Source organism: Phalacrocorax carbo, chromosome 3, assembly GCF_963921805.1.
Source record: "Phalacrocorax carbo chromosome 3, bPhaCar2.1, whole genome shotgun sequence".
NCBI classification, from domain to species: Eukaryota; Metazoa; Chordata; class Aves; order Suliformes; family Phalacrocoracidae; genus Phalacrocorax; species Phalacrocorax carbo.
In genome coordinates this window covers 100,571,262-100,598,823 of record NC_087515.1, presented here as the reverse complement: position 1 = coordinate 100,598,823, position 27,562 = coordinate 100,571,262, and the positions used below count along the sequence as shown (strand labels likewise).

Below are 27,562 nucleotides of genomic sequence, written 5' to 3'. Positions count from 1 at the left end.
AAAGGAACAGGCACCCAGTTGGCAAATACCATCATCACTAGAGATTAATGCTACTCCAACCTGCATTAGTTTTAATATGAAGCTATTTTTCAAGCTTCTGCACTAGGTTAACATTTAGCCTTGCTGAATCTGGAGATGGAGTTTCCAGTGTCAAATGAGTAGAATTAAACACTGATCTCATTGTAAGCAAAAAATTGTATGCTGGAGGAGAGCAGAGAGCCCACAGAGGAAGCATCCACAATGTGGAGTCAGTAAACTGGGCTGCTCTTCACTTCTGCAGAACTATTCATTATATGAGCAGGAAAAACAGCTGCAGTCAACCAGTGTTATGGTTCTTGGTAAAATTTACACCATTCCCTTTCTGCATCCAGCCATATATATTAGGAAGAGAATCTTAAATGGCATGTGTTAGAGACAGTAATGTTTTATTTTGTCTGCAGTCTTGCAGAAGTAGTCCACTTTCATCCCACATGCAATGAACACCCTCTTTATGGTGCAGAGCTCTCTAGGAATTTAATCCCAGAGATGTTCACCTGTCCTCCCTTCCCTTTTGTGTTGCTCACTAAGTCTCAAACTCTGCTGCCCAACATTTCTGCACACTGTTATCTATCATGTTCTATGAAAGAGAGGAAAAAAGAAATAGCTTCACAGTACTGCAGTAACAGAATTTTATTAGAGGGTATCCCATTTTGATCTGCCTATTCCTTGAGCAAGTATATTTCCTATAAATCTTCTATACCTTCCTATTATTCCAAAGGCCTAATGTTCTGCTGGTCTTTTGCTTACTGTTTATTCTTCACTCCACAAAAACATCAGTTCTTCAAAATTAGCTCTCTGGTACCCACAAAAATCTCCTGAATCAGTGTAACATTGTAGCCTTTTTCCCAGGTACAAAGAAAACCGTATGCCCTACACAATTCGTGGTAACCAGCCTTTAGCTCATATAAACACAGTTAAGAAAACTTTTTTTTACTTAAACCAAAAGCAAGTGATTTGCAGGTTACATTTCAAGGTAAGACCAGATGAGCTACATTTAAAAGAAAAATAGGGTGACACCACTAACAAAACCAATGAAAATTACAAAAAATTATAATGCAGGAAATTAAGTGCTAACAAAATAAGTTCCAAAGGAGGCTGCTAGCTGAATCCAGACTACTGGACTGAAACAGATTAGTACTTAAAAAAATATCCAGGAAAAAGCTCACAGCAAAAGGAGAAAATACAGGGGAAAAAAGTCTACAGGAAGTTAAATGTTTACTGTGGAAGTAGCATTTTAACTATTAGACAAAGATGTATTATGAACAACTCGCAGGAACAGGTTGTCTCAAATTAAGTGCACACAGACACCTAGCGTTCTACTTGTCATACTAATCTTCCTAACTCCATTAACCACACAGAGATCATAAACAAGGAAAAAGAGTCTACTCACTCAACAATATTTGCATGGTTCTCCATATTCTTCCTACCTAATATATTCACATTTAGAATCCATGTAAGGGTAGCATTCTGTTCAGGATTAAGGCACTTAATACTCAAATATTGGGTCCAATACCATTGAACATCTTCACCTGGATGATGGGACAGAGTACTCATTCAGCAAGTTTGCAAATGATACATAAGTGGGAAGAGTGACTGACACACTGATACAGGGTTGTGCTGCTATTCACAGGAACCTCAACAACCTGGAGAAATGCATCGACGCGAACCTCACAGTTCAAAGGGAAACACCAGGTTCAGCACCCGGAATAACCTCATGCACCAGTGCAAACTGGAGGCCAAACAGCTGGAAAGCAGCTTTGCAAAATATGCCTTACCAGTTCTAGCAGACACCAAGTTGGCCGTGAGCCAGCAATGTGTCCTTGCAGCAAAGAAGGCCAACAGCCTCCTGGGCTGCATTCGGAGGAGTGCTGCCAGCAGGCTGGAGGAGGTGATCCTTCCCCTCTACTCGGCACTGGTGGGGCCACACCGGGAGTGCTGTGTCTCCTCCTGGACTCCCCGGTACTAGAGAGACACAGACATAGAGGAGATTCCAACAAAGGGCCTGTCATGGTTTTAGCTGGGATAGAGTTAATTTTCTTCACCGTAGCTGGCATAGTGCTGTGCTTTGGGCTTAGTATGAAAACAATGTTGATAACACACCGATGTTTTGGTTGTTGCTGGGTAGTGCCTGTACTAGTCAAGGACTTTCCCAGCCTCCCATGCTCTGCCAGGTGCACAAGAAGCCGGGAGGGGAGGGGGCACAGCTAAGAGAGCGGATTCAAACTGACCAAAGGGATATTCCATATCATGTAACGTCATGCCCAGTATGTAAACTGGGAGGAGCTGGCCAGGGAAGGGAGGCAGCAATCGTGGCTCGGGGACCGGCAGCATCAGTCAGCTGGTGGTGAGCGGTTGTACTGTTCGTGTTTCTGGGTTTTTTTTCCCTTTTTCCCTTTTCCTTTTTGTTATATTATCATTGTTATTACTGTAAGAATCATCATTATTATAATCATTATCTTATTATTAAACTGTTCTTATCTCAACCCACAAGTTCTTTTTTTTTACCCTTTTGCTCTTCCAATTCTCTCCCCCATCCCACGAGCAGCTGCGTGGTGTTTAGTTGCCAACTGAGGCTGAACCACGGCAGGGCCACAAAATGATTAAGGGACTGGAGGACCTCACATATAAGGAAAGGCTGAGAGAGCAGGGGCTGCTTAGCCTGGGAAGACAAGGCTCGGGGCATCTCATCAATGTCTATAAACAGCTGAAGGGACAGTAAAAGAATATGGACCCAGACTCTTCTCAGTGGTATCCAGTGAGAGACAGCACAAGAGGCAGTGGGCACAAATCCAGATACAGGAAATTCCATTTAAACATAAGGAAACACTATAATTGTTTTTTCTACTTAAGCCATTAAACTTTTTTGCCTTATATTCTTTTGAACCAGGTGGTCTCCACAGAGTTTTGTGGTTTATGTACATTTTGCCATTCTATATGAGTCTGTTAGATGATAAAAAAATGGGACACTAAAGATGATTTTTCTTTCCTCCCCACAACCTCCAGACCCTACAAAGACCATCTGAAACCAACCAGTTTTGCAGAGTTAACTCTGTTTGCCTTAGCGTTATCATTACCTTATCACTGTACCACTATAGCACAGCGAAGAACCACATTCCTTAGTGTCAGAGTTTGGTTTCTATAAGTATAACTCAGTACTTGCCTTTGCATCCTGTATTATATGACTGAAGACTTTTCCCTATTTCACATTTTGTAGAGCTCTTGAAGAAAAGTGATAACAAAGGTAACGGAAAGTGAGGATTCCAAGAGTGAAAAACGTGGCCTTGACATTAACATACAACTCAGCTTCCACTCTGTGCATGCTCTGCACCAGATATTTAAAGGAGAATATTGTCACCATGATCATGATCCTAGCTTGAGCATCAACAGCAAATGTTCTAATAAAACAATGCTAAACTGTTAGAGAAGACCATGTTTTCATACACTGGTGGAAAAAAAATACATTACCTAACGTCAAAGCCAACATTCCAGTGGCAGACAAAGCCCTTATTCAAAGGGAGCTATGAAACAGCAACTACATGGCAGTGTGGTGCTAAAAGATTCCCAGCTGGGTCCTCAGTAAATCTTCCCTGAATTGCCCTTTCCCACCGAAAGAGCAAGTAGCAGTAGCAAGATAAGAGCGCAAGGAATAGGTGTTATAAAACAAGCACCTGACAAATCACAGTTAATAAAAAAAAAAATTCTCTAATGGAGAAAGCTGGAATATTAAGGTGTGATTAACAGCCAATAAGGTAACATATAACAACACGATACCATCTCTAGCTAAATCATTTAACTTATCATGGAGAGGATTTAATGGCAGCAAAGTAACATTTTTCAAGAAAAGTGTAGTTCTGGCTTTTGTCAAGTGGCAAAAAGCCATGTCAGGTGTACATTTGTGCAGCATGCTCCCACATACCACTGTTAGCATTTTCTCAGCATGACAAGATGCATTTTCAGAACTCCTCCCACTGTTTACACAAGTAATTTTACCCTTGCAGCTTCCATCACATAACACTGAAATACACATGTGAAAACTTTTCTGCTTCTGTGACCCTACTGAAACCCTGGTTTTGCCCTTAGACTTTGCTGCTGTGACTATTTTTGTAGTCTTCTTAAGACTGCAAACAGCAATACGAGGATCACTCCTCCCCTATTCCTCAACTTTCTCACCTGTTCTCACTTTTTATTCTCTTGCAATTCATTTACACTATGTGCTGTCTTGTTTTTACTTCCTACATGCTTGTACTCTTAAACTAGGCTCCCTTCCAATTATTTCAAGCTTAGTTATCCAGCTTGTCTCCTGTCCCTCCTATGTCAAGTCTCCTCTATTATCCCAATCTGTGGCAGCCCTTCAGTGATAACTCAGCATATATCCCCCTACTGCCATTCTGCATCTTTGACTACCAATCTAGACGGTTGAGGCTGTGTAAGTTTTTCTTTAAATATTGTTTATTCACACAATTCAATTCACACTGAGTTACCTGCTCTTCAGGGCATTCATTCAACTAAGCTCTGGTGCCTTAGATACATGCTGGTTTTCTCTGCCAAAAACTTTTGTTTCCTCAAAAGGGAACTGATATTATCCAGCCCAGCATTCTCCCTTCTTTTCCCACTGCCAATCCATTATCAGTCTTTTTTGCTGCAATCCTGTAAATTGATAATATGAATACATCAGTGTTTATTTAACATGAAAAAACTGGATGCTGGTTTTAAAGAAATACATTTCATAAGCATGCAGGCTGTTACCATAGCTTTGCTTAGTCCTATGAGGTTGTGAAATCAGTACCTCATCTCTGAAAATATAAGCAATAAGAGTGACAGAAGAGTGATTAAGATACTTGTTTTCCAACTTAATGTGTTTGACATTTGTTGAAGTCAAAAATACAATGTGTGGGTGCACAAAAGGTAGAATAAAGTCAGAAGTGGCCTTGCTACTTAAGAATCAAATAAATGCCTAGCAAAAGATAAGTGTGTTGCAAGAGATACATTAAGAATGACTGGGTTATATTATTTTGCAAAAGAAAGAGCAGTGCTGTCTAGATCCTATTGTAAGGGCAGGAAGGCCTTCCTATCCAGAGCAGGGCGCACCAGTTATTAGTTAGTATATTTGCAGAGATAGTCAAGAACAACTTCCAAAGATATTAAATGGAGAGCACAGCTGAAGGGATGATGGAAAAGACCAAAGGTTACCAAAGCAAACAGACCTATTACAGGTGGCAATGGAAACTGTCTTTATAGACACATCTACAGGAAAGGGCTCAACTGAACTGAAACTTTGAGTGAGCAGGTAATACGAACAGAGCAACACTTGGGCAGGTGGCATCTTCAGAACAGACTCCAAATCTTGCTGACAGCATTTACAGTCAACTCTGTTTTGCAGTGATCAGTTCCCTGACAAACAAATGATAAAACCCATTTATATGTACCACCATGCTACATTTACATAGCACCTCACACCTGCATCCTAGAGCTTGTAATCTAAGTGAGACAAGGGCATCACATGGTATAGTTCAGGAAAAGGAAAGTGCAAGAATTATGAAAAAGAACAATAAAAAGAAAGTAAATATTAATCAATAATTAAGATCCTCACTAAAAGGTGGAAAAGTTTGAGTGACTTATGCAAATATACACATATAGTACGTGGCAGACACTAGGGCTTTTTTCCCTTCTGTCCACTACGCAGCCTAAGCAACAGGCTTCCACATATCCAGCTCCTGAGAAGAAAGCAATACAGGGCTTTTGTACCCAACAGGCCCATCGTCTAAGGTACCATGAGAAAGACAGCACCCAGGAAAGATGGTTGGTGATCAACAGTTGAAGAGATTAAATATTTCAGGCTCTGAAGAATACTTGTTTTGTTCACTAGCAGTGATTATCTTCCTCAAACACGTCTTCCCATATTTTCTCAAGGAGACATGTGCTGCATCATCTCCCAGGCTGATGTTCATGCAATTTACTTACAGTATACTTCCACAGGGCTAGAAATAATAGACTTGAACATGAGTTATGACTCATGTTCAAGCACAAAAGAAAAATCTTAAAAATTAACTTTAAACTCTGAAGTGCTGAATCATCTGTACCCAGGTTTTTGGATTTGCTTCTGAAGTTGTACAAAACAGCTGGAAGATATCCCTTTAGGAATGAACCCGAATGGGCATCAAAGACTACCTTCCCCCACCCCGAGGTTGTCAGGTTTTTTCTTAAAGTGATGGTAATATTTTTATGATAGGTTTCTCTTTGGATTAGTGCCTGCTTCAACTCCTGCCTGAGATACATTCTCATCCTACAAGACTCCTAATTCTAGGCATCTAAGATCAGTTAACTGAGATTAGCTAGCTCCTGAAAATTATTTTTAAAGGTCTTCAATAAATAGTTACTGTAAAATGGTACTGTTTTTCTTCCAGAATAACTCTTACTCAGGGTAAGATCATTATCTTGGCAGTACTGTGACATGCCTCTGAAGCAAACATCATTTCCCAGTCCATGCACCTCAGGCTATAAACATTTAAATCACGAGAGATGGAGCAAGTTCTAGAATTCAGAGGTCATGAGCCTGTAATGGCATTTACACTACTTGACATTCAAATGAGGGACGGAATTCCAAGGGGCCTTTTGTCAGCCAGATCAAAAAGTACCTTATGGAATACCATAAGCAACAGAGGTGTCTCACAAGTTATGAGACAGTTCTACCCGAATTCACTCACTTTTTCCATAGAAAGAAATGGATAGTGAGCTGCTATCTGTACTGAAAGCTTCTAAGACAAACGTGATAACGCTGAAATTTTTAATGGTTGAAATTTTGTCTCCCAATAATGAGTTGATGAACACAGCTGGTGTTAAGAAAACTATCCAAAACTTCACATCTTGGCAAGTGATCAGCTCAAAAACACTTTAGTCTTACAATACCTAAAATCATTTTGATATCACTGGCAGCATGCTGCCTAAACTGTAGCTGAAGGCAGAAGCAGTATAATGCAGATACTCTCAGCAGTTTCAGAGTAAAAAGAACTTGCTTCTACTGAGCAGTATGGTGTTACTTAGCAAAATTTTACAGGTGATAAACCATAATAGAATAATTATTTAATTTTCCAACTTAGGAATAGGATATCATTATATAATACTACTTTTGCTAAGCTTTGGGAAAGGCTTTGTTGTTATATTAAAAAGAGAGTTAAAATGTTATTGTCCTCTGCCTCTACCTGTTGGCAGAGACCCCAGAAGTCACCTATGCAATACAATCAGGAGTCAAGAATGTATTTTTTGGAGACCACTGAAGAACCGATGTCACTTTCAACTGAGTAGCAAACATTAAAAAACATGCCCAAAATACCTCATCTACTACTTCTCAGTCACACACTATATTTTCTACCCGAATTCCACTACCTGATGGAGTGTTCCTCAATGGATAGCTGTTTGAGGCAGCCCATATTACAATGCAGTTTAAAAACAAACAATAAAATAATGCACTTAACACTGAAGAAAAGGACCAGACAGATACTGCAAAGTTAAACTGCGTGTGGTCCACCTGTACTACAATCTACAATATTCAGATGACTGCATATTGTACAGCGCAATCCCCTTATGACCAGATTCTGAATCCATAACACTATTGTTAGATTTAGAACAGTCTAATTTAGAAAAGCCTCTCTCTAATATCCAAAATAAATTAACTAAGCATAGAAGAAAAAAAAACGCTACATCCTATAAGCTACCCTTGATCATTCTCTTCCATTCTTTTCTCCTGATGTCTACCACTACTTGTTACAAGACTCCTTCTTTTTCCATAAAAAGCAGTAAAACAATACAGACATGTATTAAGTAACAAACACAAATAAAAAGGTCATTATAATAGATTAAAAAAATATGCTTTCCTTGTAGTCCTGAACCTTAGAAGGAATTTTTGCCCATACATTCACAGCTATGGAAGGCTGAGGCCCTCAGAAGTAGCATATGTGATAAAAAGCAAGACACCTGCTTCTCTGCAGTTGAGCAGCTACATTACAGATTGAAAAGTTTACTCAAAAGCAATGGGTAACAGGCAATTCCTTTATCTTGTGTAAAAAGGAGGGCTTATCCCAAAGAAAAGGGAATAGACTGGGACTCAGGAGATGTATGACAGTTCCCAGTCTAATCGCAGATTTCCTCCATGACCTTGTGCAAGTAATTTAATCTCTCAGGGACTCAACTCTTCATCTCTAAAATTGCTTTTTTCTGTTTAATTTGTCAAAAAACATGCATGACAAATACCTATGCAGAGATAAGCACAGTGGTATGTCTGTATTTACGAACTGCAGCTCTACAAAAAGTCTGTTTAAATATGCTGGCTACAAAGCAAAACTGGGGCCCCAAGAGGATGATGACCTTTGTTTCTTTCCTCTTATATTAGCCAAATTTAGGACTAGTCTGTAGTTTCTGCAAACAACCTTTCTAAAAACAACCTTGTAGTAGCACTTAGCTGCAATTAACATATTTTGTATTTGAATGTGAAAACATTTTTCCCGTTTTGCTGTTGTACAAATTGACCCAAAACAAATTGTGTCAATAATCACAGAATGATTGGGGCTGGAAGGGACCGGACCTTCAAAGATCATCTAGTCCAACCCCATCCCTGCTATGGGCAGGGGCATCTTTCACCAGACCAGGTTGCTCAAAGTCCCATCCACTTGAACACTTCCAGGGATGGCACATCCACAACTTCTCTGGGCAACCTGTTCCAGTGTCTCACCACCCTCACTATGAAAAAAAAAATGTGTTCCTTCTGTCTGATCTGAATCTACCCTCTTTCAGTTTTAAACCTCTGCCCCTTGTCCTATCACTACACACCCTTGTAAAAAGTCCCTCTCCAGCTTTCTTGTAGCCCCCCTTCAGGTACTGGAAGGCTGCTACAGGGTCTCCCTGGAGCCTTCTCTTCTCCAGGCTGAAAAACCCCAATTCTCAACCTGTCCTTGTAGGAGAAGTGCTCCAGCCCCCTGATCACCTTCATGGCCCTCCTCTGGACTTGCACCAACAGGTCCATGTCCTTCTTACATTGGGGACCCCAGAGCTGGATGCAGCACTCCAGGTGGGGTCTCTCAAGAGTGGGGTAGAGGGGGAGAATCACTTCCCTTGACCTGCTGGTCACGCTTCTTTTGATGCAGCCCAGGATACGGTTGGCTTTCCAGGCTGTAAGCGCACATTGCCAGGTCACGTCCAATTTTTTGTCCACCAGTATCCCAAAGTCCTTCTCCACCCATTCATCCCCCAGCCTGTATTGACACTGGTGATTGCCCCAACCCAGGTGCAGGACATTGTACTTGGCATAATGCCTGACATCCATGTGCAAGTATGTAATTGTTTGCTAAATTTATACAGAATCTTTATGAGCACATTTAAAAATATAGCAAAGTGGAGATTTTGTAAAGAAACACCTAATGTGGAACGTTAGTAACAAAACACCCTCGAAGGGAAGTAACAAAATACTCTCAAAGGAAAAAATCCACAACATTCAAGTGTGGCTGAATTTGTTTTCCTTGACAAACTGTACTGTGGACTAGCGAAGCATAATATCCCACTTAAAAAGCACAAAGAATAAATCTACCATTTGTTATTCTGACTTCAAAAACAACAAAAAACTTGTATTAAATACTGCAATATGAAAAATAGAAAACAGTTCACACAATCAAACTCAAACAGAAAACTAGCTCTAGCAAAGCAGGAAAATCACCCTTAACAGTGTGACTGAAATTTAGCATTTTGCTCTATGGCTCAATTTCTTAAAAAAAAAAAAATACTATTAAATTCTATTCCCAGTGTAAGAGCTGCCTGAACAGAATCGTCCCAGAAAGCTGTCAGCTATGAGAAGAGCTACTTGGGACAGCAGTTTAGTATATGAGCCATTTAACTCTGGAGTCCTGATTCAGTTTTTAGCACAGCCTTTTGTCATTTACAAAGCCTACATATGCTGCTAAAACATCCCATTGTAAGCTTCTGCATTACTGCACTGGGGTGACATCTGACAAGTTTGGCGCAACAGACACTCAATAACCAGCTTTTCACTGACTTTCCTCCTCAGGAATTTTAATGGCATCTTTTAGAAAAGGTTAAGTTTTTTCCTATTAGTTTTACCAGAAAGCTTCAGGTTTTCTTATCTGTGCCTTCTGTTCTGAGCTAAGTAACAACTGAACTCATTATTTTTATTTAACATTTATTATCTTCTTAAATACTGTCATACTTAATTCCACCACTCCTAGACTCTGGTAGAACTCAGTGCTTTCTATATTCTGAAAAGAATATTCAACAATTCTGAAGTAGGCTTTTTTCCCCATAAAATATCAGCAAGGTCATAGCCCCCAAAACCCATCTTCAGAAGCTCCTGACATTTTGAATAGTTTTCATTTAACTGAAGCAAAGGAAAGAAAATGTCAAACTGCTAGAAATAATGAAGAATACTAAACTCCATTTATAATTTTCTACACTGTTTAAAGGAAGATTGACGATGTAGAACAATGTGAATACTATCTAAGGATGAAGAACATGTTTTTTCAACAGTAGGAAGACTAACCATCTCAGGGTAAGAGGGAAACCAGAATTAGAACCTGAGGAAAGAAGCTCAGAAAAGGACTGTTTGACAACTCAGTATTAGGTTTCAATGAGACTGAATCTGGCACATAAACAAATCCATCTACTTCACATTATAGCTACAAGAAGGTACTCTACAGAGAAGCCAAACCTCACAGGGGAAGAAATCAGGGGTGAAATTAAAAAAACATGGTACTTAGAGGCTGCAGAGCTCAACCCAAAGTACAACACACCCATTGGTATCTCTCAGGAAGATCCATTTTTATGAGGCTGAGGACAATAAAATCTAGATAAACTACACAAATCCCCAAACATTTGGAACATCCCTGGAAAGAGTCAGAGAGCTGAGTTAAAAGTCAAGAAGCAAATGTAGGATGCTCAGGAGAAAAATTAACACAGTAAATTTAGCAGAGAGATCACTGTAAGAAAGAGACAATAACTAAGCTGCATGCCCCATAAGACAAAAGGAAAAGTGTAAAGGTGCCTTGGGAAAGTGAACTGTTTAACAAAATCCCACCTAATCCAGCTGTCTGAAGGAACCAATGATGAGCACTCCTCTCCAAAGTACATAACAAGCAAATCTAAATGCAGAGTAATGAGAAAAGGAAGCATGTGAAACTATCTCAATTTTAGTATTGTGGAATAAAGATGACCAAAATGGCCAAGCAACATCTTGGAGAGTACTGGAATAGCCCACCTGCAACAGTTTAAAGGCCAATGGCTTCTGTATTTTGGCTGTATTGAAAACAAAGTATTCATATACTTCAACAGGATTCAATAGGAGGCACGTATCAAACTAGATGTCCTTGTGGCAATTTGAGCTAAAAGCTCAAGCAGGCTGGAAAGATCTGGCAGTTACAATTCTTCAGAACTTGAAGAAAAACACAGTGGAGAGAAATCCATAAGTAATGTGTTTTCACATAAAATGGGGACTCCTACTGCAAGTGTTACTGAAGAGAAGAATGCTTATCCCAAGAGGGCTGGCAGAATAAATTTTCACCTGCTGCATTAAGGTAAAGCATTAAGGCCAAGCACTTTAAGGACTTAAGGTTAAGCCCTCAGTACAAAACTAAATTTTGGTCCAAGTTTCCAAGACCATGATTTCTCAAAAAAGTATGCTAACAGGCATATATCAACATCACCGTGATGGCAGATTATTAAACATCTATTGAAATTTATCTAACTAATATTCGTATTGAGGAAGCCACTGAGACTTGTAGACTATGTCAAAAATAAAGTCAAACAGATGGAAAAAACCCTTATTATTGTCACATGGAAAATCATCTCTCTGGAACATCATGGGCAAAATATTGATTGTGTTGATGGGGGGGCAGGGCAGACACAGGGAAATCAAACCGTAAAGCTGTAAGACTTTGGTAATTTTTTTCTAGATGATTGTTCTCCCTTTCATAAAATAACCTAATGAGAAGATGCCACTATGCATTTGATCCTGCATATCAATTTTATTAGTTCACCAGTCTGCTCTGACATAAAATGTTCTGTAGTAAGCAGAACCAATGAACTATAGCTTAAGTAATGTATAGGGAAGTATGGCTTAAGACAGATCTCAAATGATCAATACTCACAACTTTTAACTCTACTTCTTTTTTCACTTTTTAAATACAAATACGCCTCTTAAAATGGTCCTGGAGTCTGATTCTGATCCATAGCTGTTAAAGAATGGTACAAATCATGATCAAAAAGTCAGCAGATAACAATTCAACAGAAATTGTTAGCAGTAAGGCTCATGCTGCCAGAAACTAATGCAGGAATCTATCTGCCAGAATTTTAATTTATATAAGGAACGAAAATTGAACTAACATCACAATCTGACTTGGAATGCTAGATGTGGTCAATATCTCATTTAAGTCAAACCAGTTAAGCCTACCCTTTGGAACGTGTGAGCAAGTGCCAGCTCTGGTCTTGATCCAGCTCAATGCTGGGACAATGCTACAACACAGCATCACTCCTCTCTATGGCAAATCTTTGTTTCCTTGAGAAGCAAAAGCATGCGGGAGGGAAGAGAGTAGCACTATATAGTCCAAGAGGTAGGCTGACCTACACAACCAAGGGAAATAAGACTGCAGGACTTACACTGGAATACACCTACCTCACAAACGCGATGCAAGCAGCACATACCTTCATGTGTCAATGCCAGTAACAGGAAGACAAACTTTTTACGTGAAATATCAGTTAGGTCACACACTTCACGTCTCTGACAGCTAGAGTATAGTCAGCTAAGCAGTATGGGGAAGGGGGGTCGGGAACCTTACTGCATTACATCTTTTCCTAATTTTAGCTCTACTTTGTTTTAAACCAGTAAATGAACCTGAATTACCCTTTACTGGGTACTACTGCAAGCGGTAGAACTAGCCAGAAAACCCTTAGAGTGCATAAATTGTAACAGAGTCTTCCAATGTTTTATGAAATGTGCATATATTTTTAATGACATACTTATTACATAAGATGAGAAAAAAAACTTACATTCACTGAAACTTAAATGACCCAACTAGAGTCATTACTATTGTTTTCTTTTACCATGCAAGAAGCCAGTAACATGCAAAAACTGATAGCATAGCAAAGCAATTTTACCTTGCCAATTGCCAATCCCCTTTTTAACCCACTGCTTTATATGGTCTTTTTGCTGTTTGCAGTTTGAAGCGGTTTTGTGGTCTCAGAATTTTTCATTTCAGATTATGGATAGTACGGAAGTTAGTTTTAAACACATAGGACAGTTTGTTGCTTGTTTGATGCTCACATCACTGTGAAGGCTGCTGCTCTCCACTCAGCTGCAGACTCCACAACTGAACACTTTCTCAGTATAATCTCAGCATATCTAACCTTTCTTCTGTGAAACCCCATAAGGCCGGATAATGTGTTCACCACCATCTCATCCTTGACCTGAGAAATTATTAAATCTAGGCATGGGAGTACTCATGCACTTTGAACAACATTTCTGGCAGAAGATGAATACATTTAATTTGGGGGACATGTCAGAATGCTTGGAAATTCCAGCACCTGAATAAGTTTATCTCTATAGATTTAACATACAGGAGTCACCATTTCTGGAACAGTCAGCCTTGAAGTACACTTCACCATGAGAATACCATCTTCTTTTCAAAGGACCATTAGCACTGTTACACTGAATTATCCATGCACTGGGATGGCCTATAAACATGAATAATCAAATAGTGGAAGTGAAAATTCTTCCATAAGATAGTGCACTACTCTACTGCTATTGTATTAAATGCATCACTTTTTTTAGGTAGGAAAATAATATATATGCACCCAGCAACTATTTATCTGCTTGTATGAATGAGTATATAGTAAGTGAAATATATCACTTAGATAAGCATTATGCCCTTTAAAGGAGAAAAAAGTATTTAATTTACTCTCCATTCCAACACCTTCCCTGTGCTCTGCTCTGTCTTTCCAAGTTCTCCCCCACCAACCAATCCTCCCCTCTCCTGAAGATACGCTACCCAGTCACCTGCCTTTTTCCTCGCCATAACACCTTCTGCTCAACGTTTCTGACATCCTTCTCCAATAAAGCTGCCAGCTTTACTCACAGCTCAAGTCTCCATAGGAAAAATAAAACACCTCCTCCTCTTCACAGAGCTTCTGAGGATAGGAGAAGCGGATAAAACGGAATGAAAGTGGCCGAGGGTGAGACATTCACTACTCATATTAGCTGCCTGGAGGAAAGCTGGGGAGGCATCAGTTACCAGGGGAAGGCAATGCAAAGGAACAAGCTGGAAGAGGGACACTGAAATAACACAGTCTGGACAATCTTTCTCATCCGTAATGAGAAGACCACCGATATAAACAAATGAAAGTCCAAGTTCACAGCTCATAACACTAGTACACTCCAATCCAAAACTTGAAGGCTCTATTATGCAAGGAAAGAAGCAGACGAACTCAATAGCTAAAACTTCAATCTGTTCAATGTTACAGTACTACCTTTTAAAAAAAAAGCATAAATAAACTATGAACTGGCTAGCCATAGTATTCCAAAGGACTGTAAATGTTACTACAAGAAAGATCTCAGTTGCTGTTTAGTATAAAATTAGGAGCATCTCTGCAAAATAGATTGTTGTGTCTAATTACTGCATAATACATATGTATGTATGGCAGACACCTATAGTGACTCTGAACAAACGAAATACAACAGTATCAAAATGATGCAATTTTTCAGAGAAGCTTTTCAGTAAGATGAACCTCATTTTAATTTTTCTTAAATAACCAACAGCATTTTCAAATGCTTATTAGCAGCTACTTTTATCATTTTAACTGAATAAAACTTATAAAAAGCTTCCAGAAGTCCTTATTAAAGGTTTGATATTTCTATCTTTCATCAGTTTCTTAGAGCTAAAGTAACTGAACATTTTACACCTGTTAAATCAGAATTTAATTCTTCACCATGTTTTAATTTTCTTCCCGATGTCTTTCTGTACTGCTACCCCCTTCTCAACTTCCCTCTAAAATCTTTCATTATTTTTCTCTCCTTTTTCCACCTTTCCTGCATTTTCTCTTCCCTTTCCCCCATTCTTCCCTCTCTCCATCCTACTTTTCACTATTTGTGAAAAAAAAAATACTGTGAGAAGGGACAGAGGCCAAGAACCGGAAAGATGCAGCCAAAAGTTGGTATCGGCTTCTAATTATTTTCTGTCTCCAACTCAGGATTTTTTTAGTGTTTGGATGGATGCAGAATCATGTCAAGCTCATGCTTTGTGTCTAAACCAAGCTGGTCCGTTTCCATTTTCTGATGAAGGCATCTCCTTCCACTGCCACCACAAGAAGCCCTTGGTTAGTTGACAGCACAAACATTCCTTATTAAAAAAAGCATTATTTCTAAATCTTTGTAGCAGCAGAAAAAAACCTTAGTCTTCTCCCTTGCACCTGACATCATTTCAGATTCTTCATACACTTTGGGCAGCAAGAGTATTTTCATGCTTGAACAGATGGTTTGTGCATTCTAACAAGTTGGTACTGTATGAACACCTTTTTGTCGTGCACAACTCAACATAATTTATTGTATATCCATGTTACCTTGCAAGTTCAGTCTTCTGGAAAAAAAAGAGTAACAAAACAGCTAACATGAGCACCTGTTTTCCCATGTTCTGTGCTGACCTACGGACCCCTTTGCTTTTCCACTGATCACTAAAACATTTCTTACATGATTTTGCACAACCTGACCCATTGGTGTTTACACTAAACCACTTCCAGCAAGCAAAGAACAAACCAATCACCCCAGTAACACAGCATCTGGAGGACCCCTAACAAACAAAAAAGAATTAGAATAAATTACAGGACATTCTGCAATAGTGTATTTACAGAGACAGAAAAGTCTTCTTGTTAAATAGGAGCACATAGGATCAGGAAAAAGAGTCCACATAACATAAGAATTGAGCGTGGCAAATCCTCCACCAATCACTTTTGAGTATAGTAATAAATGGATATATAATTCATCTTTTTACCTTGATCTATGAGCATGAGGAGGCAGTTCTTTCACATTTTAAAATGGGCTAAAGTAAAGCCCACTAGTTTGCATGCAAATATTAGCAAAATAATTGCAAACATGTACCTACGGGAAAGCTAAATCTATTGATAGCTCTACAGTCCTATGGATACACCAGGATAAGAAGCATCATTTACCAAAATTAACTCTCTATTTTCCTGTTGAACAGCTTTCTGAAGACAGGGAGGGAAAAAGGTCTCCTGGAATTCTGCATCACTTTATCGTTCCTTAATTTACCCTTCAAACATCAACAGAAAATCCAGTAAGTCGCTTAAGAATTTGGTGCAGCTCATTTCAGCATAACTGGGGAAAAAAAATCGGTTTAGGTTGCAAACTGGAAAGTCAGGGAGCCAGTTTCATAGCTGCAGCAAATCAGCATAGTCCTAAGTATTTAGGAAAAATAGTCTCACTCTTTCCCCAGCTAGAACTCATGCTCTGACCCCAGAGGATACATGGCACAACCCCCCAGCAACACCAAGAAGTTCTTACTGCAATCTCTAAAAAAGGTCAAAATGAAAGAAATTTGCTTAGAAATATTCAGAAAAAAATCAACAGACGTTACCAGAAATACGGAGCATAAAAATTTATGTTGTGACAGGTAACAAGGTAACTCTAAATTTTTCAACACCAAAAAGCCATTTTCAAAATACACAGTCCCCGATTTCATGGCAAGTTCTTTAACTTCAAGCATTTGAAAGACAGCTTTGAAGCATGCATTTGAATCGTAGGGAGCATTAAACCCAGGGAATATGCTAAGATGGGATTTGTTTTCTTTCTCCAGTGCTCACACCTCCTAGGAAAACTACTTTACCTCTAATTCATACTGCTGCTCCTTGAAAGTTGACTGATTATGAGCCAAGGGCTTTGATCCCTGCTTTTGTTTTTGCTGAAGCCATACCTGCCTTCCCCAGTTAGCAAATCTAAACAGCTTCTACTATAGAAGAAGCAGAATTCTTTTCCTTCCAGATCCAAAGCAGAGCTAAAAGGAGGAATGCAGATTTTAATACATCTTTTACAGACTAGCATGAAGTATTACTTCTTCCAATAGTTACATCAATTCCCAGAATTCAAAGTATTTTATAAATGAAAAGCTTTTGAGGTTTACCTCCTTTGATGTAACCTTTACAACAAGAAATAGATGCCAAAGTATCCGATGAACACTTCAGCAGGTGCAGAGAAATTCAAAGGCAGCAGTGACCTGCCCTGTCTCTTTTAGGTTTTGGATCATGCTAACTCAAGAAGAACAGACAGGAGTGCCCGTCGCCAGCAGAGCATTTGAAGTTTTAAAGATGTCTTTGGTTATATCACATGCAGCCATATATGACCATCAAAACTTTGTATCATCTTATTTAAATGTGGATGATCTTCAGTATTACCATATCAGCATTATTATGAGTTTCACTTGATAAATTTTTTCAGTATTCAAACTAAAAAATTCCATTTTAAAAGCAGAACTTGCAAAATCAGGAACAGGCATAAATTATTCCAGGAGGTTTTTTTGGGGGTTGAAGGTTTTTAATCTGCTGGAAGTCTTTGATAATTTTTTTCCATAGTTTTTATTAGTTCCAGTCCTTTTTAGGATAAGGAAATAGCTGTACTCATTTCCAGCAGGATTCTTATTAAAATATGACAGGATTTACAGAGGACTGTAATAACCAGGATTATTTTTGCCTGCAAATTTAAAAAGAATAATTTCATATTAAAAGTAATAAGGATAATACACATTTTCTTATAAAGCTCTTTTCACTTAGAGATCTCAAAGATTAGAATGAAATTCAGCATTAGCCTACATCTTACAGATGGAAGTTTTAGAAGGCATTCATTGAAGGTACATAGCACAAGGAACAAACGAGTCAGAACTCCGTGTACTATGCACCTCAGACCTTTACCCGAGTGTCAAGGTTTTCCATTTCTCTGGTCAGACTGCAGAGCCCTTATTTGTTTATACAGCCAAAGACTACACTGTAGCATCACTAAAGTCCCCTATTTCACACACTTCATTTTATAAGCTGTCTGCTTCCTCACTTACTCCAATACGGTGTGCTGATACTCCTAACCCTGATCTACAATACCCATCCAAGGACTGAAAAACACAAGGTGAACAAAAGGTGAATGCATGCCTTCACATTGCTTAGGCAGGACCAGCATGCAAACCAGCTTATTTTTTTTATCATGCATCCCTTATTAACACCTAAAATTCTTGAAGAACACACTTATTTATCCTCAATTTTTTTAAAAAGAAAAATACATATTCTGAGGTCAGCCATGAGGACATTGATTTTTCCTTCAAATTCAGCAGTTTGTTGGAGAAAAGAGATTTAAACTGAAACAGTTAAAAACTGCTTGTTTTTGAAAAGGCACTCTTACCCTGAACTGAAGTGCCAGGTAATTGCAGTGACCCTGCAGGTCAAGAACACACAGTTTCATCTAGGCAGTATGTTTAGTCTATGGTACTGCTGCAAGGCATGGAAAGGTGCGATGCACTACTATTTTAATAAAGCTTGGAGAGGAACTACTGAACAACAGCTACATTTATGCATTCTAAAATAAGACCCAACACATCTCATACTCTGAGCTTGAAACCTGTGTCCTCAGATGTCCCAGGGGAACCGTTCTCCTCTTACGGCATTGCTTTGGTGGGCTAGGTAGATGTTCAGCCTTTCTGAGGAGTCTTATGTTCTGGTCGTTATTGTTCATATCAGATTTTATAGACTATTAAGTCTTCCAGCAAGTTATAGCAAATCTGTCAGTATATATTATCTACATATTGCATAAAGAAGAAAAGCATGCATCCAATGCACAGGAATCTGATATATCTGTAGGGGCAGACTAGCCCTTTCCCAGAAGGTGCTAGGATATGAAGCTCTATTTTGACATGCGGAGCCCAACCATGCCACCTCCTGGTTAGGAATGGCCACTCGATTCTACGCATTACACAGCTGTTCCATGCTTGGGAAGTTAACAGTTGACAGGGATTTTCTACTCAGCTATCCAGCTATTCTGCCTTCTCTTGGTACTGACTGCAAATATTATCAAATTTTTACACTCAAGTATCCGGAAAAATCTACTTTGAGACATAAAGGAAGAGAGATAGACATTTACAGCAGGTGTTCCCTGAATGAATACACCAAGGAGACTAAATATGAATAAATTTGCTAAAAGAATTCCCAGGATAAATAAAAGACACTCTTCTCCTTCCAAGGAAAAAATTCATGTTGCCAAAAAAACAGTGCACTCTGTTGATGAGGCTATGGCCATCCAGATAAGCCTCAGCAAATGCCTTTGACCTTCTTTTAAACAGTTGATACTAAATTCTGCTATTTACCCTGAATCGTGCCTTAAGCAGCTCCACCGATGCAAACAGCTCCATTTAAAGAGTAAAGCACTATTTTTTTTCCTTTGCACAAGGGTATCAGAATCTAACCTTCAGTTATTGCATTTATCTTGTTCCCTTTTTGCAAGAGAATTTACTGTGTTTCAAAGTACATGTTTTCTAAGATCACAGATCAAATGATCCTAAGCTGCTTCAGATGTCTGAAAGGGAGAGGTTTTTATTATGTTTCTTTTTTTTTTAATCACATCTATCTTTTTTTCCCTCCCCTTAAAAAGCCCAGCTTTTATGACTAACAACTTAGGGTCAATATAAACACTTACAAAGGTTGCTTTGTTATACTCGTTCTAACATTCTATAGTATTTTGTTTTCCCTAAATCTGGTTATCGCCTGAGACTCATCTGCATTCCATTCTGCAAGGCAAAAGCACTTCCTAAGGTTCTGAACACATACAATGTTGTCACATCACTATTAAAAAAAAAAAGAAAAAATGACTTTTTAAAAAACATTTAAAAAAGCAAAATTCATCACTCAGTTCTAAAACCCACGGTATATTCTACTGATCTTCATGATTACAAAGATATTAGCTGCATCAGTCAATATAATATAGTTGTTTAAGGACTGCCTGATAGCCCACTTATAGCAGTGGAAAGATTCCCATTAACTTTAGTGAGTTTTGAACCAAGTCTACAATGCCTAGCACATCGCTGCTTTATGGAAAACGTAAGTACCTTGTATTCAACTAGAATTTGCACTGATATTACTCCTTTTTTACTGAAAAAGATCCAAATGATAGATTCATAAATCTAGTTTCTAATGAAACCAAGATATCTAAAATACATGCTCTAAACATTAGCGTGTTTCCTGAGTCAATCTTCCAGTTATTTACACTACATTTCCTGGGACGGCAAAGTAAACAATGATTAATGCAAACTACTTTGTGAACACATATTTCTTCTCACTTGATGTAAACATCAGGAAAAAAAAACAAAAAGAAACAATAAGCAGAGAAGTGACCGCTCACAGATTAATATGAACATATAATGTAAAATGTTAATGTTAATTCAATCTTATATTTGTAAATTTATTACTCTGTTTTAAACAAGCATTAGGATTAAAATATTTTCTCAAGTATTTTTCAATGGAAACTGGTAAAAAATAAAAAGTGTTAGAGGCCTGACTTTAGCAGGTCACAGGCTTGACCAACAGCTTTTCACACCTTGGGCTAAGGATATGATTGTCATATTCTGTATTGCCAAGACAAATCATTTTCATATGGCAACGTTATTATTGCCCCAGGTTTTCAATAGAAACACAGAGTTACGAACTAAATCTGCCTTCCTAGACAAAAAGCAAACAAACCTCCAGGAGTCCGAAGAAATCCAAAACCCACATAAGCCAATACATTAGCTGAAATCCTGAACACGAGGCAAAACGAATTTGCATTACATCAACAGTTTTCCGACGATCTAGAAGAATTATTGCAGGCTTGTATGAAAGACTGTACTAACGCTCATTGAGTGTAAAGGCTAAGTAATTATATACCTTTTGAATAATCATGCCCTGTCCTACAAGGAGCTTTATGATGCTGAGCTATAGGAGTCTAATTGACACGACTGGAGGTTTAACAAACTCATGCTATGCCACATGGAATAATCTAGAGATTTAACTCAAGATTACAGTTAAAGGCCTGATTCTCATTGCCTTCAGAATGCCAATTGAAAGTCTGAGGTCAATTGTACTGTCATTACATAGAGAGAAATTAGCTACCTCATTACCCAAGTAATGCTGATATTTCCATGGGGAGAGATGCTCTTACTTTGGCCAGCTCTTTCCAATAGGTCTTTTTCCTTTATGTTTATATTACAAAACATATAGCTGGCTTTAGTAATGTACTATGCAAGATATTCCAAAGCCACACACATGTAGATATAGAGACATATAAAATTTGCTCGTCCCAAGAAGTACGTAGACAATTAGCTGACACTTTAGCTTATCAAAAACAACACTGATATAAACAAGTTTTGAACTACCAAACAGTTCTAGCCAGCTGTAGCTTTCTGTCACCCACGCCTTCACAGCTAAAGTCACACGCTTGTTTTTATATTCATAACCACAGACATCTTACACAAAGCAGTATTTACGTACATGTAAAAATAACACACAAAAGCAGCTCATTAGCTACCATGGTAGGAAGTAGGACTAGAAAAGAGAGGCTCTCAATTCTCACTGGAGCTTTACAGTGAGCTGTGGCATAAGCACAAGTTGGGTACAGAAGGCACTGCTCAAGAATTCATTCCTCATTTTTCACATTTTTCAGCTGAGCAACCATTATCTGACCTCATACATTGATCAGGGTATCTCCTCACCAGAAGCAGTACAACCTTAGCTAAGAGAATAACTACCTGTAACCAGTTTACAATAAAATAATCTAAAACTATCCACAAAACAGTGTGACTCTCCCAGCTCATGTAACAGCCTGGTACACAAAACAGTTCTGCTAATGCAGGGGAAAGGAAAAAAAAAAAAACAACCCTCCAACAAATGGAGATTTGCCTATCCTTGTTCAGCTACTATTACAATTAAAAGAGGTCTTTTGTTTTCATTGCTGACTAGGTTATATTATCAGAATAAATATGTTCAATGAATTTTGCAAAAGTTTGAATAAACTAATATAGACTGAGGTAAATACCACCAACCATTCACACTTCACAAGTTCTTCTAATGGATGGTTTATAAATGGCTTTTCCATTTCTAATAGTGTAAAAGTCACATAGGAGCTACTTCTACATGAAACAGGTAATGACCCGGGGGAAATAAAGTATCTTCTGATTAAGGCACTAGATTAGCCATTTAGAGACCAGGTTAATTTTCAGAATCCACCACAGATTCCCTCTGTGATTTTTAGAGAAGTTATTTGGTTTATGCCTTCATACTTTGTATCTAAGAAGCCATAGAGCCTTTTTCCTCACCTTTCTTTGTGTTATTTGGCAAGTATGCAAATTGTCTGCCATGGGAAGTGTCCCTTTCCTGTGGGTTTCACCACATATTGCACCACGGAGGCTCTAACCCAGGTAAGGACCAAAGTAAATAATTTCTATTCATCCCTCAGTGGTGAGGGGTAAATAGCTACTGATTCAAGTATGCACCTGACACAGGTCAACCTGTAGGACACAGACCTTCATATTAAAAACACAAGTAACTTATTTTAAAAACAACAAATTAAGTACACCAAAATGCACAAACAAAAAAATCAAGCAAACAAAAAAAACCACCATTAATAGGGAAAAACATGGGGTCTTATCTTTACAAGCAAATTCACTGTCACAGTTGTAAATTGAAACTGTATTTCTGGAATGCTTATCACTCGTGTGCCCTTCTGCCGTTTCACACAGCAGCGTGTCTCTTCTCAACCTCAGGTTTTAGCAACTGACATGAAAAATCACGGCACTTTCAAGTCTGAGCAAATGCTTGAGGCTCTCGACTCTGAAGCAAAAGCCTTCGAATCTACACTTACGTATTTTATACAAAATCTACTGGCGATCAACAAAAGCTTAGCATACCATAAAAATAACACCTGGCTGCTATTGTTATGTATGTAGCTGATTGTACATTATATTTTAAAGAACAGAAATCCAGAGTCTGGAAGCATCGCTTCATCATGGACATATCCTAGAAATACAGTATTACACAGACCCTTGCACTACTGACCCATGCTCTTCTGGCACTCAAAAAAAAATTCTGCCTGTTCTATACGTTTCCCTTCTATTTATACCCAGCAGCAACCGGTCCATTAAGTCTTGTTTCCTTCAAGTAGTTATACTCTTACCTTGATGAAAGTATTTTAACAGTCATCATATGTTAGACTATGAAACGAATCTCTAGAAAGCTTGACAGATGGTGTTTTGAAGGATAATGCCAGGTATCTGGTGTGAATCTGACATTAGCATTCCCTACAGACAACTCACCTTCATCTTTTAACAATCCACTAAAATGTACGCATTCCTAGTTACACTAAGAAGGAATGAGAAAACTAACCATTTATTCAATCTCACAGTTGCCCAAAATGCAATTTCTACAGGGACTTGACACCTAGAAACACCTATTTTTTCTCCTTTTTTTAACTCTACGTTGCATGCTTTCGATTTTGTCCTTCATGCGTTTTCTCCCTTTCCCGTGCATACACACACACTCCCAGTAGATACCTCCCCCCTCTGGGAAAAGATCGAACTGCAAGGTGCAAAAAAATACATCCCTCTTAAGAAATAAGGACTTTGTTATTCTATGTTTATTAGAAAAACAAGTGTAAAAAGTTGCCGCTGAAGAGGCAGCCATGCTAAGTAGCCGAGACAGAAGTGCACGAAATGCGTCAGTATTCATACTGGATTTCCAGGCTATCACACAGGAGCACTCCAGCAAAACCCGGACCCAGTACCTTCATGCACAATCAATAAAACATGTATTAAGAAAAGACAATATAAAGACTGCTGACAGGGAATGACACTTACCGGTAGCACGGTAAGTTTTAATGAGCTATGATTTCCCTTCAGCCGTAACGGAACTTTGGAAATCATTCACCACCTCCAAATGCGACTTTATTTGCATTTGTGACTCTCTCAAGGGCCTGACCATACACTTCTTTGCCTTAGTCCCATTTAAGGGCTGACTAGGTTGTCTTGACTTATGCATCGTTCTTGACTGCTTCTTTTTGACATTAGGCTCCAAATTTGACAGGGATTTTTAAAAATATCATATACCTCAGAAGAAACAGGACGATAAGGGGAACTGACTGGATTCCACTTCTGCAAAAGTTGAAATGCCGTACCACAAGGCCTGCACTCAATAACTACATCGAGCAGTTATTAGAAGAGAGACTAAATTATTAAACTTTTTGAAGAACCTCCAGTTGAACTAGTTGAACTAAAGCGAGGAAAGCAGGGTGAATTACAACAAGCAACATGTCACGAGCAGTATATTCTGGATCGCCGTACAAACGCAAGAGAAAAATCATCGCATCCTGGATGAAACAGTGTCGTGAAATTGATAAGCCATATCCAATCAACGCCTGACACTGCGCAGCCAACTAAAATAGCGCCACATTAACGACATAATAGTATTACCATATAAACCTTATTAGTTAAGTGTGGGGAACGAGACGTAACGACTTTAACGAGAAACCTGCATCTGCCTTTGTGCAAACAAACCGGGGAACCGCGGCAGCCCTTCCCTTCCCTTCCCGCCAGGGCTGACCCGCCGCGGCGGGGGCTGACGCGCCCCTCGGGAAGGGCCACGGGTGGGCACTTCCCACGGCGAGGAGGGGGGGGGCACACACTTCCCACGGCAGGAGTCGGGGGCGACAGTCCCCACGCCGGGGGGACACTCGGGGTCCGGCGGCGGCGCAGGGGCGCACCAGCCCCACCAGCCTCCGCTGCCCGGGTCCGTCAGGGACCACGCGCGTCCCTCCGCGCTCCACCACGTCCACGCGTGGCCAAGCCCCCGCTCGGCGGAGGGAGCGGGCGCCCGGTGGCCGCTGCCGGGGCTGGGTGGGAACGCGGCCGCACCGCCCGGCCCGACGCCCGCAGAGCCCGGTTCCCCCGCCGGGGCCGCCGAGCCAGGGGGCGGCCCCCGCCCCGCCGAGCGCCCCACGGCGGCCGCCGAGCCGCGGCGGGCGGGCGCGGAGCCTTACCGTCGGCCAGGAGGCGCATGGCGTGAACAAAGGAGGGATCCAGGCTGTCCTTCTCTGCCATCAGCTCGGGCAGGTACTTCTCCTGCTCCATCTCCTCGGGGCCGCGGCGCCTGGGCACGCCGGGGCGGGCTGCGCGGGCGCCGGCTCGCTCCGCGCCTCCCGTCGCCTCCGCGCCTCCCGTCGCCTCCTCGGCGCCCGCCCCCCTCGGCGCCCCGCGGCTCGCAGGTGCGCCGCGCCGCCCCACGCCGCGCCGGGCGCCACTCCCGCGGCGGGGCGCTGCCCTCGGCGGCCCCGGCACCGCCTCCGCCGCCCCTCCCGCCGCGCGGGGGCGGGGCTGGGGGTGCGCGGGTGGGCGCGTGCCGCTACCCGCCGGCCTCGCGCTGCCTCAGCCCCCGGCCCCCCCCCCTCCCCTGCCCGCCAGTGAGCGACCCTCGCCCGCCGGCCGCCTTAACTAGGGAGGCGGGGCCAGGCGCGCCCCGCCCCCCCGCCGCTCCCATTGGCGGTTGCGCCCCGCCGGGCGGGGGTCCACGCGGGAGACTCGCCGCGCCATTGGCTGTCGCCAGGCGGGCGGCCCCGGCCGGCGGGGACGGGGCGGGGGTGGGGCGCGCGTGAAGGCTAGTGTGTGTGCGCGCGCGTGTGCGCGCGCGTGTCTGTGCGTCTGTGTGTCTGTGCGCGCGGGTGTCTCTGTTTCTGTCGTGTGCCTGCGTGTCGTCTGCGACCGTGTGCTCCCGCGCTTCTCCGTGTGCGGCTCCGCGTCCGCGCGCCTCCCCGCGCGATACGTGTGTGTGCGCGCGCCTGTCCGGTCGTAGATGAAAAGGTGTGCGCGCGCGTGCACGTGTGCCCGTGCCGGCGTGTCACGGGGGATGGGGGAGGCTGTGTGTGCCCGTGTGTGCCCGTGGGGGGTGTCTGTGGGAGCGTGACCGTGTGCGTTGCGGTGTACGTGAGCGCGCGTATGTGAGCGGGGTGTGCGGGCGTGTGTCGCGCCCGTGTCCGCGTTGGGTCGGTGTGCGAGGTCGGCTGTTGCATCCGAGTGGGTGCATGCGGCCGCGTGCCCCTCCGCCCGTGCGCGCAGGCGTGACTCGGGTGCGCGTCCATGCGTGTGCACGCCTGTGTCGCCGCGTGGGCCTCCGTGCCCGTGCACGCGGGGGCGTGCCGTCCCTGCGTGTCTCTGTCCGTGTGCCACCGTGTGCACGCCCCAGCGGCTGTGTCGTGGGCCGCGTCCGCACTGTGGGCGAGCGCGTGTGACTCGGTGTCTGTCTGTGCGTGCCCGTGTCCGTGCCCGTGTCCGTGTCCGTGTCCGTGTCCGTGTCCGTGCCCGTGCCCGTGCCCGTGCCCGTGCCCGTGTCCGTGTCCGCGTCCGTGTCCGCGTCCGTGCCCGCCCGCGGGCGCCCCGCCCCGCCCCGCTCGGCCGGCGGCCGCTGTCCGCGGTGCTGAAGCAGAGGGCGTGCAGCGATCGTGCCCGGCCGCTTAAACGGCGCGCTGGAAATGCGTGCCCGTGGGCGCTGTGCACGGCTGGAGAGAGCGCGGGAGGTGCCCGGCGGGTCCCGACGGGAGGGGGCGGGCTCTGCCGGGGAGCGCCGTGCTGCACCTCCAGGAGTGGCTCTCTGCAGCTCCCACCGCCCCACATTACAGAATTAAAGCTATTATGCCATTAAAGTCTCTACAGCTGGGGTAAATAAAACCGATTTTAATTAGAATTTAGCTTTAAGTAGACATTTACTATGGGTTATATTTATCCAGCATTTTTCCCCAAAAGGCAATTTAGTAACGTGTTTTGATTCTGAGAGTAAACAAAAGATGCTCAACCCATCTTAAGCTGTTACAACTTCTTTTGCAGGACCTCGAAAGCAGACAGTCCACCACACAGCACAGTGTGTTGTGCTCGATCCCTACACGAGATTCTTAGCACATAATACTAAGACTAAGAACTTAGGTTTTGTTCTAATGAAATAGATAGTTCCTGCAATAATACACTTATTGTATGTACTTTTCTACTACTAAGTAGGAACACCTGTACTACTACTACTAAGTAGGAACACCTACTACTGTTCCTCTTAAGATTTTCTTGTTGAGATGTTTGGAATTTTATGGTTTCAGTTGGGATTCTTTTTGGTGGTGGATGAAGGAATGTAGAAAGGTAAAAAATCAAGACAAAAAACTCTGCAAGGGCATCCACAAGGTCTTGAAGACATTGTACTACCATTGCATAAAAATTTGGTCTGTGATGTTTTTAAAATCCTGGGATACATGTAGGCAGCCTTTACACAAGTTCCACTCAGTCTGCAGATAACTGAGGGACTACATGTGTTTACAAGAATGCGTAGAGAACATCAGTGATCAATGTGCTATTATTCTACAGGATTTCTGGGGTGGGGATGGGGAATAAAATACCTGAGAAATAACTTCCCTGCTGAGAAAGAGTAGGAGCAG

At 41.6% G+C, this 27,562-nt stretch overlaps 1 protein-coding gene across 4 annotated transcripts in view; it reads right to left on the bottom strand.

The window, feature by feature from the left end:
• Positions 1 to 25,382, bottom strand: part of KHDRBS2 (KH RNA binding domain containing, signal transduction associated 2) — a 370,102-nt gene extending 344,720 nt beyond the window's left edge. For all 4 annotated transcript variants that reach the window (XR_010372297.1, XR_010372298.1, XM_064447858.1 and 1 more), the window contains exon 1: positions 25,133 to 25,382. Coding sequence is in view for 2 of the 4 variants with exons in the window: in XM_064447858.1 (XP_064303928.1) it covers positions 25,133 to 25,223 (91 nt within the window). In the remaining 2 variants the exon portion in view is untranslated. The remainder of the gene's footprint in view (positions 1 to 25,132) is intronic.
• Positions 25,383 to 27,562: the final 2,180 nt, after the last annotated feature.